The sequence below is a fragment of the Dromaius novaehollandiae genome, chromosome Z (genome assembly GCF_036370855.1).
Source record: "Dromaius novaehollandiae isolate bDroNov1 chromosome Z, bDroNov1.hap1, whole genome shotgun sequence".
Taxonomy (NCBI): domain Eukaryota; kingdom Metazoa; phylum Chordata; class Aves; order Casuariiformes; family Dromaiidae; genus Dromaius; species Dromaius novaehollandiae.
This window is the reverse complement of record NC_088132.1, coordinates 63,075,460-63,094,992: the sequence shown is the minus strand read 5'-3', so window position 1 is coordinate 63,094,992 and position 19,533 is coordinate 63,075,460. Positions and strand designations below refer to the sequence as shown.

The window sequence follows — 19,533 nt, the reverse complement described above, 5'->3', positions numbered from 1 at the left end:
TCATTTATTTATTCTCATCACCATTACTTCTGTAATACTCTATGGACATTTTATTAGCCTTGACAGTAGGTGGAAAACTGGTAGTATAGCTTGTCCACATGATTTCTCTGCTTGTCTGACTGTACCTTTTGGCAAAGCAATTACCACAGTTAATCTTGGCTTATAACTTCAACTCCTTCTGTGTTATGCAGGGTGAAAAAATTTCTCCAGATACCTTCAGATTTTTCTATGGAGTGTAGGGGATTCTTAGCTATATATATATGTGTATATTTAAGTCATTCTAATTCATAGTTAAAGAAACCAGGTAACACCCACTGAATCCCCTGTATAAAAAGCTGCTAGTCCTACCTCTTGGAACCACACCAATGGTCAGCAAAGATTTCTTATTTTTGGATTTCTACATAGGAATCTAAGCCAAAGGGGAGCACCCAAAACAACTCATCTCACTGTAACGCCACCAGCTTCTCTTGAGTTGGTGCAAAAGACAGAAGCAGTTACTGCTGTGTTACAGGACTACCAGGAACATAATGACTTCTGTTTTGTCCACATTACCATCCAGGCTAATTAGAAAGCATTCTAGAGGCTGTACAAATTTCCTTTACTGAATATGCTGCCAGCCTGAGAGTGAAAAAAAAATGTTGTACTGTCCATTGCAGTGCAGCTTTCCAAAGGTCTGAATTTGAATAAAAAGGTTCCAGCCTTGAATCTCTCCGAGGTACTTAGCTCTCTGTGGAACATATCCAAACAAACAGCCAGAAATCTTAAGTGTTCTTAGAAAATTGCAATTCTGTTATCTTTGAAATATATGTTCTCTGACTTTACTATATTGATTATCTTGGGCTACGCCCACGCAATCCTCATAAAATATCCTGGAGAGGTTAGTGTCAGGTGTTCACTTTTCCAGATTTTTTATCACAAGCCTAGAAGGTCTATTATTCCTCTTTATGTAGTCTTTGGTAGATTGTCCTCATTCTTGCTCCTATTTTGACAGTTCTTTTCCAAATTCAGGGTGTCTCAAAGATAGGCAAAATAACCCCATATTGAAATGACTGTACTGAAATCTAGGGAAAACTATCAACTCCTAGCAGTTCCTCACCTTTCTTGGAAAAATCAGATTTCACATACATCTGCATGCATTGTACAAGTGCAAGCACTGTATTTCCAAGAGTATCAAAGGAATAACGGAGTTTCAACTCCCTATATAATTGAAATGCCACTTTTACATTTGAACTGGGCCTCAAGACACTTGGGTTCTAGTCAAGGGTGTAACAGAAATCCCCCAAAGTATAACCATTGCAATTCTACTACTCTGTAAGGCATTTGGCAAGAAGAAAAACCCAGGAAGGTGAGGTAATCAAAACCACAAAAAAGCTTCGAATATGAATCTAGTACTAACTAGAGATGACAGGAATTACCTAACTCTAGAGTATATTCATCTGCAGTGATGTAGCTGTTTTTCAAGTTGGTATCTTGTACTTCATTTTATATAATTACTCTCCAAAAAAATATGATAGAGTACAGCTAGCCTCTGATTTATGCAGCAAATCAATGACAATCATCTGAAATACAAGTATTGTAATGAATAGCTTAAAGATTTTGAAACTATCAGGGAAATCAGCACTGCTTATTTTATTATTATCTTAATACTGGGATTTTAAAGGCCTTTCCTATACTTCCTTCATTTTTGGTGATTTCCTCCATTACTAGAATAAAAATTTTATAATTCTAGAAGATTTTAATACTTGCTGTTATTTACTTTAAGCTAATGTCATTTATACTTAACAGAGAAACTCTTAAAATCATGGTATTATTTTTCTCTCTTTTCAATTAAGGGTAAATTTACAGAGCAGTCTCCAGAGGAAACCCCAGACTGCTGATGGCTTTACATTAATCTCCCACACAGCTTTTAGTATGTCTGTGTAGGCCGCATCTTGCCCCAATTTAATTAAGTGGGATTTTGCCACTGTCTCTATGTGCAGAAGGATCAGGCTTTGCAAATATATTCTATTTCAAGAACTTTTAGCATCAAACATAAACATGACAAAACCATAGTTATTGTCCAAGTTTATATCAATTAATCTGTAAATCAAAAAGCACAATTACACATTTGCATTTGATGAAGAGGAGTAATTGCTACTGATTCACGCATACATGGTAAATGAAGCATCTCAAAGAATCATTTAGGGCTAAGGGTTTTTTAATACATTTTACTTTTGCAATTAGAGAACCAAATTAGGCCTTTGACTGAGGAAAATTTTTAGTATGACATCAAGATTTACTATTGATTATTGAAGTCTCTCACTGTGGTTCTCTCTGTATATAACAAAAAAAATTACACTATTCACACCTGCATTTATGAGTTACCCAACCAAAAGCAGAAAATTCTTTTTCCAGAATTGTGTAAAAGTTTCTATAATTTCACTGTCATAAAATGGCTCAGAAAACCACTGTGCTGAATATAATGCAAGTTACTTGATACATTCTTCTATTCAGTGTTCCCTATCAATCTTATATGTGTCCAGGGTGATAATTCTGAAACATCTAAAATTCAGGTCTTTCACTAAAGATGAGACACAGTGATGACAAGATACAGTGACAAAAATGATAAGGTAGTTCAAGAAAAACTAACTTACGCTCTGACAGACCAAGAAAGGCACAATGTTTGTGACTAATAGATGTTTTGTAGAGTAATAGAGGTTATAATAAATACCTGCAAGTATCAGAAAGATGTAAACACCTGGAGGAGAAAGGACATATGAACTAAGGTAGAGTAATAGAAGGAAACTAAGGAAGGAAACGTTGCAGAAAGGTTGCAATAAGAAAAAACCACAATCCCCTCAAACTTTTCAGACAAAGTTTAAGACATCATAAAAGTGCTATTGTCTAAGACAATCCACACTACGGAAAGTAATTTGGCAACGTTAGGAAGATGAAACTGAGGAGCCAATGGGTCTTTTTCTGCCTAGATTCCATATTTTTATGATTTGAAGATAAAGCTTTTAGAGGCTTAGAGGTACAAAGCTGATGATACATGGGCATTTATATAGTGCTTTTATGTTAACAAATTTCATACAGCTTTTTAAATATCCCCAGGATGTTCATCCATGCTCACACATCTCCATTCTTTGGATTATTTTTTGTCCTAATCTATTTTCATAGGGAAAGCTACAGAAGTTTATGCACTAACGAGGACATGCGGATTGATAATGATAGTGCAAGTGATTAACCTATTATGTTGTAGAATGGAGTATCACTATTTTTGCACATTCAGTGAAATTCAGATCATACTTAACTATCAAAATTATTATCACCATATATTTATTTTCTGTCCCTTCAGGTTAGGGATATGTAGACATGTCTAACATGTTAGACCTGATAAGGCCATAGATTGTCATACCAAAACCTTCGATTGTACACTCTGCAAGATTCTGCAGCCACTCGTGCCCACATTTCAAACTGTTGCTTCTAATCATTTGTCATCTATACCAGAAAAACACTAGAGTTACTTTTGAATTAAATAAAATTATGGTTGAGAAGAAATGTTGGAAGAGATAATAGAATGAGACCTTTACATAGCCTTTACTTGGATTGCTCAGAAACTTATTTTGTTGAAACTAGTAATAGTGAATCAGATCTTAAGCTAAAGCTCATAAAATTGGTTTAATGTTGGGAAAGGGGTAAACCCACAATTACAGCCTTTCAGTCTTTGGCTATTCTATTTTCTTTGCTTCAACAAAAATTACAAATTAATCTGCCAATATACTTTTGCAAGCTGATTGTGAAGCACTTCCTTACCATCCTCATTTTATAGATGTTATTTCTTTCAAAGAAGACTGTGTTTAAGGAAAGAAAAATTTTGGTGTACTTAATTGCCAAGAGGATCTGAACTGTTTACTTCTCAGAGGGTTATTGTCTGTCTTTCATCTAAAGTGAAAGGAAAAACTGTAATTAGGCTGATTAAAAGAATCAGAAGAAAGTTTGGAGGCTTAGACCAGAAACAGAAGAAAGTCTGTTAATAAGTGAGTGCCATTAACAGCCTGTTCTTACAGAGTACATCTAATATAAAACATGTATGTGAAAATCACTTTCCATGCTTGATCATTTCAAAATGTCATCTTGATTACAACTGTGAAGAAACCAGCTTTCTCCTATTTCCAGAAAATCACAGTTATTCCCCTGTATTCCAATCTGACATATCATTAATTGTCTATTGTGTGATTTTTTTCCTCTTAAAATTTGTCTATAGGAACCTTAGTATCATCTCAATAAATTCAGATCTTACATTCTGCTTTTGAGCTTTCTATTTAATAAGAGACTGTATTTTTCAAATCAAAAAATTATTCCAAAGTCAAGAGAGAAAAAAGTTCCATCTGTAAGAATATAAAATACATTTTTCTCTAAATAAAATTTTATATGAAACTGGTGTAATTTGATGAAATTGCATTTTGACAAAACTATTGCATTATAAAATGTTCATTCTATACCAGCAGCGTGTATTCCTACACAAGGCAGGAAGGTCTTGTTAGTACTATCTAAAATATGCTGTCTACATTTGGAAGTGATATCATACAGTATTTAAACAGCAACTCTTAGAGACACTAAATGTTCAAATTCCAAAGTGAGATTTGGAATCTGCATTAACTGCATTAATATCATTTGATAATAATTTGAAATATTACTGGAAATATGTACTCACCCAATCTAGTCACATGCATAACAGGAAAATATGAGGGGGGAAAAAAAGGACCATATTGTTTAATATTGCTATTAAAGAGGAGTATATTATTTGCTTCTTTCTAGATATGCTTTATGTTAGCAGTAATTAACATTTACATTGAAGTTGTGTAAAATATATTCCTGATTACTCCTGTGTAACATAGAAAATAAATAAAAACAAACATTATAGATAAACTCTGTTAATGCAAATATATGGACAATTGAAGAATTATATTTTTCTGTTATTGTGACATGCATAAGTAGCAGAATTTTATGTACATTTTTAATTAAAAGTTTTGACATTATAAGAAATTGTATTGCATAAGCAATAGGAGACACTTCAAGCTATAAAACAAATGAATGCCTAACTGTTCATATGCTTAGGTATAAATATAACTTTATGAGTAAAGTTACAATTACCATCTCAAAACAGATGAAAATTCTGCAGAGACAAGTTGAAGCAATACATATTACAAACAGAAGATGATCATCTAGAAAAGAAGAAAAACTCTAATAATCCATTTTGCATGGGAATGGCCATACCTAGTCAGACCAAGGGTCTTCCTAGCCAAACATCTCATCAACCAGCAGTGGCCATAAGCAGATGCCAGACAAAGAGTAAGAACTGGGCAAGCACAGATGATACACTTATTAAGTCAGACCTTCCCAAATACCTTCCTAACCTCCTGCACTGTTTTCTTCAGAGGATTTACTTAACCAGTTGTGTTTTAAGTGTATTAAGGCTATAAAGTAGCTCCTAATTTTGTTATGATTTATATGTAAACTGTTAGGTTATGTGATAAAAATCTCCATACACAAAAAGGAGTCCAGAGCAGGGCAGGTGAGGTGGGACATGAATAATACCCTGCCCTGGCTCCTCCCAGACCCATCACAGGAGAGTGACCAGCCCATTAAAGACTCATCTCCACACACAGGAAGCAGCACAGAGGTGACAGCAGGCAGGGAACCAATAACCCCAGCAGAGACACACAGCATCAGCCCCTCCTGGGCTGCATCCCAGGGGAGCATCAGCCCAACGGGTGGGGTGGGGGGGAGTGGGAGGGACAGCCAGCCACCCACGAGATTGAGTCACTGGCAGACTGAGGGGGTCAGTGCCTAGAAGTATGGGGCTCATTATGGGATGCAGGGAAGTGCATTTGGGGATTGCACGAGACCTATTTTGGGATGTTTACAGGGTGAGCCAAAGGCAGGGAAAGGGAGGCATCAAGGTGATTTGGAGACCAGCAAGTGTGGGAAAACAGGGATAAGGGCATAAAAGGGGCCCGCTGGGTGTGAACAGGTTGCTGCTCAGTAAACCTGCCTGGCCATGCCCTGCGCCTGATCACAGCAGTCTGTCCTGTCTTCTCACGAAACTCCATTTCTAACTATTTTCCTGGGTGAGAGGGCTCTACTCTGTGAGCGTGGGTATGTATGGAGCTCTGAGCACCAGCACGTGCAGCCAGACCATGGGTCATCGGGTCCATGCGTCTGTGGTGCCAGCAGTGGGAGCACGGGAGGGATGTAAGTCAGGGTGTGACCCCTAGCGAATATCATGCTGGTCTAGCCAGAGAGTGAAAATCCAGGGCAAACTACTGGATAGACACAGTGCCTATGCTCATGTACTGGGGGGATCCACCATGTGTGTGCATGTGTGTGTTTATGTTTATGCACAGCAGGCTGTACCAGCAGCTGGAGTGGGGCATTGAGCCTCGGGGGCTCATATGTCCAGGTACCAGCAGCTCAGGAGACCTGGGATCCAGGTGCAAACTGCTGAGTAGACTGAGTGTCTCAGGCCAGGTACTAGAGGGATCCACATTGCATGTGTATGTATTTCCCACTAACAGACCTTCATCTGGATCAGCCAAAGAGGGAACAGGATGAGGCTCTTGGTGCTGTTTGTGTTTGCATGTGTATGTGTATATGTGTGTTGCAAACGTGTTTGTGTGTGTGCTTAATGGAAACACATGTTCAGCCTCATTACTGGTTGGACCAGGGGGCAAATTCAGCACCACTAATACTAATGCCTTGAAATTACATTAGGATAGCTTCAGTTTAGTTTTTAAGTTCTAGAAAAACTGAAGGAGAAAGATACAACCAAGCACATCTAACCCCAGGTAGGATCAGCTATCCTTACTAATCTTGATAAATGTTTATGGAAATTATTATTATTGGATGTCCTTTAAGAAAGAGTTAGAAAATCTCCCTGCAAATGTACTCTAGTGCTTATTGAAAGTTTTCCAACTGCCTAATCTGAATCTTGTCTGCTGTAATTTAAACGCATTACTTGTTGTTTAATCTACCACTGACATGAAGTGCAAATTGTTGTTACCACTTTCCAGCATCTTTTTACATATTTGATGGCTCCCATCCTCCCTTTTTTTCTCTTCTTTATGTTAAAACATTTGAGTTTACTCAGAAGTTATGTTTTCTAGACCTCTTCTCATTCCTGTTTTTCCCTGGGCTTTCTTTGTCTGGTTCTTTATTTTCTGAAAGTAGACCCAAATGGATGCAAGAAAGCAGAGGAAGAAGGCTTCAAAATCATGTGCAACCTGTCAAAAAGGAGCAAGAATTCTGTTTTCCTCTTATCAAAGGCTTCAGGATGGGATGACCTATAACATTGAGAGGGACTGACTTGGCACTCAGGAGAAGAGCAGGAGGGTACGCATAACACCAAAGAAAAGATAAGGCATCAGTCAGTTGTGCTCCATGCTGAATTTGGTACTGAGGAGAGTGGTGCCGTCATGAGCAGCACTTTCAGGCTTTTTAGAGGAGGGTTGACTGGCAATGAAGACCACCTTAGGAAAAAAAAAATTGTGAATCATTCTATTGAGGCAAGAAAGGCAAGGACTATGCTGACAACAGCTTGATTTGCTAATGCAGATCCGTTGCCTGAGCACCACCTGTCATATGCACATATTTAGTGAAGGAACTCACGAGAAAAAATATGGCACGTAATCAGCATTAACAGAGATTACGTAACAGCGACTATGCACACAGCACTGGAGAGAGACTGGGTCATGTAAATGTTCAAGATTAATATGCTTCTACTTTGATTTTCTCTCCTAGGGATGCAGTGGCTGCTTAGATGCTAGGCACCATGGTGTGCACAGCCACATGTGGCAGCTTTGGGCTGCTGGGCTCTGTGCTCTCCTCTAACTGTTCACCATTTCCTCCTAGGCCAAGACAGCTTGGATGCAATTGTCCTATAGGCTGGATTCACCCACAGCTGCCGGCTGGATCGCTCTCTTAAAGTAATTCCCATGTTTCCCCCAGCTTTATGTGTCTGTGACATTCAAGCAGGTTTCTTGTTTGTATTTATAAGCTGTTGCTGTAGGGATGATTGAAATGCAAATCAGAAAGAGCCCAAGATATCTCCAATAGTGAAGCTAATCTAAAGAGACAATTTCCAACATGAAAAAATCTTTGTAAGGAAAGCACTATATATTCCTCTAATTAGATTAGTTTTCTGATTTCTTTTGTCATCACTAAATTGACACAAATATGGCATAATGAAAGAGTACATATTAAGAGCTTATTTTATTAAGCATCTCTTTTTTACGTTGTGTTTTCGACAGTAAACCAAACATTGTGTGTGGCCTTGAGTTTGGCTGATTGCCCACAGAAATATTTTACCAGAATAACTGTTTTTCTAGTTAACTAACTGCTCCAAAACAGACAATGCCTGAAAGGTATACATCTTTTAAAAACTATTAATGCCATATCTCCTCCACTTACGGTACAGAAAGTAAAGTCAATCTCAGCAAATTCCCTGTCTTCCCATACCTCATACTTCAACCACGTATAATTAGAAAGCAGTCTTTTACTTTTTGAGCTTTCCCTGCAAGGTGAGCCACTGCAGCTGTGGGCCTTGGCACCAATAACCATCTAAACAGACAAGTGAGCAATGTGTGAATGACCTTAGAGTCACTAAAAAAAAATACATTAGACTAGAAAGAATTATCAGGAGAAATGATTTAAAGAGATCAGCAGCAAATGACCAAACATCCACTTTATAGCTACAATAAAATCAGCAATGAAACAAGAAGATAGTCTCTTACTCTGTTTAACACACAAGAGCACCAAACGATATGAATGCAAAAGCAGGAAAACAGTGAAGCAACTCTAGTCACACAGGAAATTCCTCCTTTTTATGGGAGGCATACCAGAATGTAATAATAATTGAAAATTAAAATAATATTTTATCATAAAAATCCTACACAATCAGCTCTTTCTACAGGCCAGTGACTCACTTCCCTGTAGTGTTCTGGAAAAAAGGTGATTAAGGGCTACAAACAATAGCAAGGGGGCAGCTTGGCTGAACAGGGAACTTCTGACTGAGCTCACGTGCAAAAAGCATGCATACAGGAGCTAGAAGCAGAGACAAGTTTCCAAAGAGGAATACAAAGGCATCACCTGAGTTTTTATGGATGGACTTAGTAAAGTCAAAGCTCAGCTAGAGACGAAAATAGCAACAGAGATAAAGGGCAACAAAAAGGGCTTCTACATGTACATCAACAGCAAAAAGGAGACAAAGAAAAATGTGGGCCAGCTGCTGAATGGAGCAGGCAATGAAGTGAGGACGGACATAGAAAAAGCTGAAGCACTCAAACCCTTCTTTACCTTATTTTACTGGCAAGGTCTGCTCTCAGGCCTCCCAGGCTGTTCAGTCTAGAAGGGAGGTTTTGGGGAGTGGAGGGTACTACTTTGGGGAATTAGGGACTACTCAGGCAAAAAGGACGTATCCAAGTTCATGGGATGATGGGAAATACATCTAAGGGCGCTGACAAATCTGGCCAATGTCATTACGAGGCCATGTTCTATTTATTATTTTTGAAAAGTTTTGGTGATGAGGGAGGTCCCCGGTGACCAGAAAAAAAGGTAAAGGTATGACCATTTTTAAAGAGGGGAGGAAGCGGACCCAGGGAACTACAAGCTGCTCCAGCCTCATCTCAGTCCATGGAAAGATTATTGAGCAAGTCCTCATGGAAGATATTTTAAAGCACATGAAGCACAGGAAGGTGATTGAGAACAGTCAGCATGAATTTATCAAGTGTCATCATCATGTGTGATGAGCCTGATTCCCTTTCATAAAGAAATTCCTGGCTCTGCGCATGACAAGAGAGCAGCAGCAAGGCTTTTGGCGAAGTCTTCCATCGAAGCCTCACAGCCAAGCTAGAAAGATATGGACTAGATGAATGGACTACAAGGTGGGCAATAAACTGGTTGGACCACCAGGCTCAAAAGGTACAGGGCAGTGGTTCCAAATCTAAGTGGCAGTGAGCTGAGAGCAGAATTCCCCAGGAGTCAATACAGGGGCCAAGACTGATTAACAACTTCATCAACAGTCTGGACACTGAGATGTAATGCACCCTCAGCAAGTTTGCAGACGACACCAAGATGGTGGGAGCACTTTATACACTGGAGGGCTGCCATTCACAGAGCCTTGGCAAGCTGGAGGAATGGGATTACAGGAACCATATGAAGTTCAGCATAGGCAAATACAAAGTTCTACACCTAAAACAAAATAACCTCAGCTCAAACTACTATCCACTGTTACCTAGCTTTTTAAAAGTTTTTCTCAAAGTTTATCTGCTAATTATACAACTCCACAGCCAAAAAGGACTATATGATGTTCTAAAATATTTCAAATACTTACTTTTAATGATAAGATATATTTTAAAATGCATATTTTAAACAAATAGTAAGTGTAGATTTTTTCTTAAACTAGAAAATACATACACACGCTATTCACCCACAATTTACAGTAATATCTGTTTCCAATCTATGCAATATTAATATTGCTGCAAAGAAGTCGCTTTTATTATTGAAAAAAGGAAATCTTACCACTGCCACATAAAATTGTGGTAGTTGATCAAAATTATGAATTTTAAAAAGGATTTCAGCATGGTTAATACTGGACTGGATGCAGTACATGCAGTGCTCTACAGTCTACCAGTGAATCAGATCCAAATCCTCAACTCAATTCTAGACATAAGTTAAAGTAATCCTTTTTTGCAGGGATGCAGGTGCAGGTAATTTGGGGGTTTGAAGTCTTCCACACACATTAAGAATGAAAACAAGTGTTCTGGTTCTGCCAACTTCACAACTTCCTTATCTCTGTCTAGCACCTAGCTGGTGCAAATCTTTATCAACAGAATTATTTTTAAGTTGTTCTCCAGAATGATTCCAGAATACATACAGCTACATGGGAAGTGCTGATGCTGGTCACAGAGAAGACTCTCTTAAAAGTCAAGGCTTGGATTCCACAAAGCATTAGGGCTTCTAACTTCTACTTAGCATCACAGTTTCCAACAGATTTTTCCCACTGATGGAGTGGAGCTTAAATGCTGACTCAGTTTTGGTTTGCATGCTAATTAAATATGCTTTTCTTTGTAACAGACACTGCAGTCAGATAGCATTCTGAGAGACTGAGACAGTGTAATAGAAACCTAGATTCACTGTGGGTTCAGGTGCATAACAGCAGTTAGGCATTTAACTCCCACTAATAACAATCACATTCCTTCTCAGATGAGGTCAGGAAAATTCTCTTTGGCATACTAAGTTTATCGTTTAAGGTTGAAGTAACCTTGAGGCACCAATTCTTTTTTGCAAGCTATATCAACAGCTTTCTGGAAAGTAGTATAGTCTAGACACAAAATCAGGAGCCAAAAGCTCTTGAGTTCTGCTCACAGCTTTATCATTGGTTTGCTCAATAGCCTTGGCCAGTTGCACCATCCTTTTGAAAACAAGCCTTCCTATACATAAAATGAAGATAATAGTACTTGCTCCCTAACTGATCTCCCAAAGGTAGCATGAAGATTAGCTCATGTTTATGATGCTTTTAAAATAAAGAAATGTGCAATAAAAGTGATAAGAATTATTGTGTTATTGTTCATTATTCTTACTGGCAGGTGAGTCAGAGAACACAGCAGCTGTTGAAAGCAGCCTAAACCCACGAGAAGTTGCCTGAGAAGAGTTACAGCTTGGCAGCCCAGAGATCATCATTCTGAGTTTAAAAATAAACCAAATGTTCTTCCATCTCTCTTTCAGCACTATGTAAGCCATAGCTCCCACTTATTTTCACTACATATACTACCCTACTGAGTTGTAAATAGATAAATGTGAAGAGTAGTTTTTTCCCAGTATTTATTTTTATTACATGTTACTCTGCTAAGATCTAATCTGCTTGTTTTCATCATCTCTCTCTAACACTCAGTTCCTTAAAAGAATAATCAAAATTTAGAATTCTAGCTGTTGTTTTAAAAACACCTTCCTGGTATAATAAGTGAATAACAGCAAAATTATAGCTCAGCATTCACACACTTTCATGGTTTAACATTTGAAAAAGGTTTTCTTGCCATGAGTACAGAGGACAAAATCTAGTCTTTGAGGTATTGCTCTGAGAGGAGGAAGACAATGCGAGAGCAAGAGATACTTAATGTCTCTTAATGCGCATTTAGTCCGAAAATTAGTACTGTTAGTCATTACTTCCATAGTATTGAACTTACACTGATGATTCTAATAACTATTTTCTAATATTTCCTCTCAAAAACAGAAAACAAAAAGTTTAATGGGTGGTTCACAATCTGCAATAATTAAAAAGTATAAGAACACATCTTCAAATGGCAGAAAGAAAATTCAGAGATAATTTTAAAACAATGTTTAATCTGAAATCCAATGCAGAGAGTTTTGATGACTTCTTTTGAAGCAGTATAGTGCCTATCTAATCCACAGATTTTCCCCCCATGAACTTAATTTAAGGAGCAACTGATAAACTGGGAAAGAAGGAACATTGCAAAAAAGATTCTTCAGAAATTAACTGTCATGTAAGTCACTCTTGTAGCTCCCAAAAGTCTCATGAATTCATTAATATATACACTTCCAGTTGTACGTAAGCAATACAAAAGCAATTTAAAATAAACCTTATGCAGTACAATTATAATAATCTCTCACAAATAATGTTTGAGCAAAGAACAGGATACATAGTTAGAAGGGACCTTATATATGCTTCATTACAGGTAACTAGATGAAACTCAGCAATTTATTTTATATACTTTGTACTATAAGTCTTCCTAACCACATCTCAACTCCAAAATAACTAATAACTAAGCAAGCCTTTTAACAAAGTCTCCAAGTACATGATACACACTTCCATTTCCGAACTTTACAGCTAATTAACACAATATTTCCCACCATATTCTATCAGTCATGTGTATTAAGACTGCAGAAGAACTGCTGAACACTGTGGTAGTTCACTCCTTTGTCACTGAAAATGCCATCTTTAAAGGGAAAACAAAGGGCTACCTCAGCTTCTGACACCCTGGACGTACACTGCTTGGAGTGGGGTATGCATACATGCCATCGCATTTCACAGTGGCCAGCCAGTGCTGGGCCAGCCAACTCAATGTCTACATCCCAGTCTATCTTTTTCTCCTCCATCTCTTCCTCTGAGTTAAACAGTGCAAAGAGATTGGTTCTGTAAGAGAGGTGACTGGAAAGTCTTTCATCATATTTCAAGAAGCTTTACAGGTGGACAAATTAATCCTACCATAACATATAGACTTGACCAATTGTCTTTGTAAACCACATCTAAGCATCTGAAGGAAGAAATTAAATTTTAGGTACTATACTAACTGTAGCAAATATTTATATAATGAAAGCATTGAGTCAGAGGTAGAGCTGTGCATATTGGACAAAACAAACATAGAGAAAAGTAAATCTCCCTTGGAAAGTTTTTTTTATAGAGGAGATAACCTCTAGTGTTATAATTGTCCTAAAACAGAAGAGTTTCCATCTTTAGCAGCTCCCCTATCCCTTTAAAATCTACTTTGGGGTAAATGGAATTATTCTGCTACCATTCCCTTCCTATCTCTGCATTTCTTCTTAAACCACATCACAGCTGTTATCTATATCAAACTGCTGGTAAACTTAGTTCTAGTTATTTGAAGAAAACTGTCAAAATTTAAAACGTGGTCACATGCATAAGTCAAATATTGATATTCTAACAAGAATAATACTAGTACATATAAAATTAGATACACAGGCTAAACAAATGGCTTATTTAAACAAAAAAATAAAGGAAGAACTCAAATATCAAAAGCAACTGCCTACTAATCTTCCAAATAAATCTTCCAAATAAAAGGCCTGGCAATTTGTTACATTTAATAAATATAACTCTGTTACTATCAGCAGAAGGCTCAAACTATCAGTTGCATGTACTTGTTTTCATAGCTCCTGATAGCATTCGCATGTGAAACTTTAATACAAGATGAATAAATCCTTCATCTTAACAATTATTTTATTACCTTCTCAGATTAATATGGATGCAAAACTTAGAATCAGGGTCAAAACCATCCTAAAAGCTTGGAATGAAATTACAAGGGAAAAAGACAAGTCACTGTGATGTTTCTTTGTAGAGTCTGAAGACTAAGAATTTACAAAGTGCAAAAGACTTAGAGAAACATTAGGCATGCCACTGAACATTTACTTTCTAGTTTTCTTTCATCTATTCTGTTTCTTTCTTTCTTTCTTTCTTTTTTTAAGAGTAAGTCTGCTTAAATCAGTGTAGTTCATCCCTGTACAAAGCCAGTGTAAAAACCAGAAACAAACCTGAGATTTCATAAAGATAAAAAGAGAGAGAAAAAGTGAGGATGTGTGTGTGTGTGTGCACGTGCTTAAGAATAGAATCCATATTTTATTTTCAAAAAGAAATCCATTGCCATTGTTCTGAGTTTTGCACAATCCTGGCACTTAAATCATAATGTAAGATGCCTTAAAGTGCCATGTTGGGGATGTTTTAGCATTCGTCCTCCAGAAACATACATTTGCAATTTAGGATATTTTCAGTGGTGAAATTCTTCTTTCTTAGAATGAGTTTCTAAGACCCAAAAGCTCATCTGCCTCCACCTGTCCACTGAATATAGGAATCCTCCCATCTTCCAACCACACTTCGGGGTCCTTATCTCAGTTGCATATTTCCATAAATTTACTGATTTAAGGAGGTAAGCTGTATTTCCACATACATAACAGGTGCCCAAAATATATGTACTGTCACACATACAAGAAGCCTGTGTAGCAAGGGTGGCTTTCTCCAGCTGTTTGGCTGACATTATGATCATTTAAATGGGATATGCACAGCTGCTCAAGAGAGCTAAAAACTGAAAAATGACATTAAATATCTAAAGAAATTTAATTTCCCAAACAATATTCTTCCTGTAGCAGCATAATTGCTCTTTAGCTAAGAATCATAAGAGCTAAAGATTTTATATTACAAAGAAACATCAAAATCATAATTATTTCTGCTGTTGTGTTCAGTTTGGGTTTGTTTGTTTAAACAGCCTGGCAACAGCCTGGCATCTCCATCCAACAATCTGTAGATTTGCTGTTTCTCTGTCAGAAATAAAACTTACTTGTAGATAAACCTTGTTTTGTCCAGTTTCAGAACAAATTCTAATAACCACAGGAATGAAAGGCATAGACAAGATAAAAAGTTATCTCAATGTCCACAATAGATAATAGATGATAGATAATAGATAATAGATGTCTGTATGTTCCACACAAAGAGAAAAGCCTCTCACAGAAGTCATCATTCTCTGGGTACAGCAGACAGCTACCCATAATAACCAGTATGTTCTATGTTTGTTACTTACTTGAATACATTTCCAGCTGTCTTGCTAGTCCATGTTTGAATTCAACCTAGAAAACAGCGCAGTCTCTAGAAATCTATAATCACATTTTCACTTCATGTTTTCAAAGGACAGGAGTATTTCTTTTCCATTCTGCTATCTGACTTTCTGCCATATCAGGAATATATATATATATTTTTAGTTAGTGTTACTAAAAGCCACAAAATCTCTCCAAAACACAGAATACCTCCTGTATGTTACACCATTTACATGGGGCATCACAAATGCTATTGAAGTTGCAAAGTCAAACACTCTAAAGTTTGGAAAGGTCAGAACTGTGAACCGTAATCAGTGCCCCTGCACCTATTTTCCTTCCAGATCTCAGAATAATCTTCTCTCCAGCCTCCATAGGTAGAAAACAGAACAATCAAGACAACAAGCTATCTCTTAAACTTTATTAAATGACATTTTATTCATCCCTCAAAAATTTTGAAATCTTTTCCATAGCTAAATGTTTACATCCTTCTATGGCTGTGGTCAATGTGGTCTCGCCTATTTCAGAAACAAAGATATTCACATGGGAATAAGACTCTGGAGGTGATGTTATATTTAAACATAGTATCAGATGCTTTTCTGCCGTAGTAAAAGATCCATGAATACTTCTGTTTGTTTCTCATCCACGATACATTCTTTCACACCTACAGTTTTCAGAATACACTATCTTTCTAAAAATACAGCCACAAGTTCTTAAGTCCTCAATTTCAGCTCTTCACATGTCTGTCTCTCATTTTCCCTACATGCACCCAAGTTACTGTTTTGGATCACACCCTGTTGCTACAGTGCCTTCACCGTTAGCCACGATTTCATACCAAATAATTCACATTTTGGAAAATAACAACAGAAAATATGATGTTATCAGAAACATTTAAGAGCAGGAAAGGTTACTTTAGAAAACATGAATGATGCAAGAAGTCACAGGTGTAATATGAGGAAACTATAATAACAGCAATAAAATCACTACAACCAAATACATTCAACTATGCAGAATATAAATAATCTAGACATTCAGGAGCAGGCAAAATGTCCTCACAATTCCTTGAAATTTGTTTTAAAATTGTATTATGCAAAATATTTTCTGTGTAAAACAAGTCCTGTCTTTATCGTAATACTCCAGAAAATAGTTATTTCTATAACCTCTGTAAGTCTTATATTCTGAATATGAAGTACTAGTAATGCCCAGAGAAAATGTTTCCCAATGCTTGTATTTGGACATGACCAAAAAATACACAAGCAGTACTACTGAGCTGCAGCCAAATTTAGATATTATATAATATTTTATTCCTATTTTTAACCAATATTACTAAACTGTACAAAATGACTTCCACAGCTTTATTTGGGACTTTGTAAAATAAATAAGCTTCTGTCCTGGAAGCTGCATCTGCTGTCCTGCAACTGCTACCGCTGAAAATACAGGAGTCAAATCAAGAAGAAATTGCTGGGCCTTACCTGCTGGACTCTGCAGACGTAATGGCAATCAGAGGAGGAATCCTCAGTGGGAGAGTTGTGGGCCTTGGGTTAGTCTCAGTATCACTCTTCTTATCCCAGTCAGCCTGTTCTAATTGCCTGAAAGCCAGAGGTGGAAGCTGGATGTTACGGCATGATAATCTCCGCACAAGATAGGGCTCCATTCCCTGGATCAAGTCTTCGTCCTCAGTGCTGTGATGCAGTGCTTCTTCTGAAACCTATGATCAAGGCAAAAAAACACCTTTCACGTAAAAGAATACCCATAATGTAAATTTGATAACACTTTTTATTCCTTTCCATAGCTTAATTTCTTAGGCATATTATTCAGACTTTACTATAATTATTGAGAAAATGCAAAAAAAAAAAAAAAAGAAAAACTGAAGTAAAAAGCCATATTTGTGGGAAAGCAAAATATGTGGTTGGACCCTAATACAAGTAGATGGAAAGAGAACCATTTCTAGTGTTTAGCTGATTTGGGGCTTTAAAAAAAACAAATTAAGACACTCTGCTATCTAAAATATGTACTTATACCTGGATGGGGGACAAGAGTTCTGTATATTAGACAAATTTCCGTCCTACAATATGCTTGCTTCCCTAGAAGTTGTCTATATTTTGAGAGTCCAAGTGAGTCCAGATACCAATAACAATAAAATAAAAATAGCAGTCAAAGATTTGGAACTATACACCTGTGGACTAAAAACATGAGCAAATTCACCTTAAATTCTCTTATTAAATATTTTTAAAAGATTTCTCCAACTGTCCCAACTCTCACCTTTCTCCCTTGCACACAGCAATTTCATGCAAACAGTGATGACTACTTAAAACAACCAATGCAGTCCATTGAAATGGCAAATAATCAAAACTTCTGAATGTCAAGCCCTAATGAAATCTCAAATGTAAACATTAGTAAAAATGTTTTTTTTTTAAGTTTAAACATCCAAAACCCTGGTAAATCTCCAGGTGAAGGAAGAATGACAGTCAATCTATGAAAGAAATTTCCAAATGATATTGATATAAAGGGGAGAAAAAAATCTGAAAAATTTTTGGAACTTCTAACAAACTGCTCACCATTTTAAGAAAAAAATCTCAAAAAATAGTTTTCTGAGATCACAAATATTCTGGGAAGCCTTTTGTAACAATGAGAAAAAATTGGATTTTTTTTCCTCATCTTATATGAAGTTTCATACCATTTCTTAATAAATTCCCCAGTACAGACACCACTGTCTGAAGCTACAGACTTGGTGACATTCTCATAAAGAAACCCAAGTTCTGAGTAAGTCCAAAGATTTTCTACACCAAAACTAATTACTATGAATATAGCATATATAGCTATGTACTATTCCATCCAGTTCAGGTATCAGTGGCTTCAAAGTCCCAGTACCGTCACCTGAGACCGCAACACGGAGTATTTGTTTCTGTCAAACTAGAGTTCACAGGTGTGGTATGCTATATACAGTATACAAAATAAAGCAAGCTTGACACACATGCAAGGAAAGCTTTGATGGCAATGTATTCTGTGCACACAGGGAGAGTCATTAATGAAATACCTTTCACAATGAGTAATATTAATAAGCTCAGTTTATATTTGGAGCTCAAGCAGTTGTTGCGAGCAAACTATTTCTAATTAAATCTTTAATCAGAAAATCTAAATTCATAATATAGCTATTTTTCTTAATCTAGCTGTAATGTATTTTAAAAAAACAAGGAGTATAAAACGGTGTGCATTAATGCATGCACTCTGAAATAAATCAACAGCAAAATCAATCACTATAAAAATGCTATAAGAATTAATGTGTTATAGTCATCCAGGGAGTAGTATAACTTCAGGCTTGTATTTGAAGTGTGTGCATAGTGAATATTCAAGACAGATGAATAAGTTAAAAAATAAAAATGAAAGTAATTATAGCCCCTCAAGAAATGGAAAACATTGATATCAGACCTAAAAATCATCTTTCACATGAGGTTATTTGATCCACTTCATTACTGACGAAGAGCTGACTTTTTGGCAGTCTTTAAAACATAAAAATCCTTGAATTGCAGGTCAATCAGAATGAGATTGCTGAATTGAGAAAGTGAACCCATTGGGAAACTTGCTTTTAGACTTATGTGAAAAAATGAAGAGGTAGAAGCCTGCAGCATGTGGAGACTGTAAGGGAAGGGAAGAATGCCAACCCAGTATTAGGACCAAGTCTTGCAGAAATCAAATGATTGGTACCTAATGTATTTTTCAATTAGCGACAATGGCAAATTAACTCAATATGTGGAAAGACAGGCCACCTATTCAAGTACAAACACTCATATATCAAAACTAGGAAATGTTGATCGAATTTGTTCTACTTCATTTGGCAAAAAAAAAAAAAAATGCAGTACTGGTTTTGCCTTATTTGTGATAATAGTTGCAATAAGAATTATGTTTACTCACAGAATCATAGAAATGTTGTTTGGAAGGGACCTCTTGAAGTCATCCTGTCCAACCCCCTGCTCAAAACACTCCTGTCAGCAACACCAGATCACATCAGCCATGGCTTTGCCTGAGTCTCAAAAACCTCCAAGGACAGAGATTCCCCAGCCTCCCTGGGTAACCTGCTCCAGTGCTGCACCACGTTCCTAACAGAAAAGTTCTTTCTGATGCTTAACCTGATCCTCCTGGGCCATAATCACTAGCCGT

General features: G+C 36.9%; 1 protein-coding gene across 2 annotated transcripts in view; it reads right to left on the bottom strand.

Annotated features, from left to right (window-relative positions):
* Positions 1-19,533, bottom strand: part of LOC135325140 (3',5'-cyclic-AMP phosphodiesterase 4D) — a 604,546-nt gene that overhangs the window by 418,844 nt on the left and 166,169 nt on the right. For both annotated transcript variants that reach the window (XM_064502789.1, XM_064502790.1), the window contains exon 3: positions 16,848-17,083. In XM_064502789.1, coding sequence (XP_064358859.1) covers positions 16,848-17,083 — 236 coding nt within the window. The remainder of the gene's footprint in view (positions 1-16,847; positions 17,084-19,533) is intronic.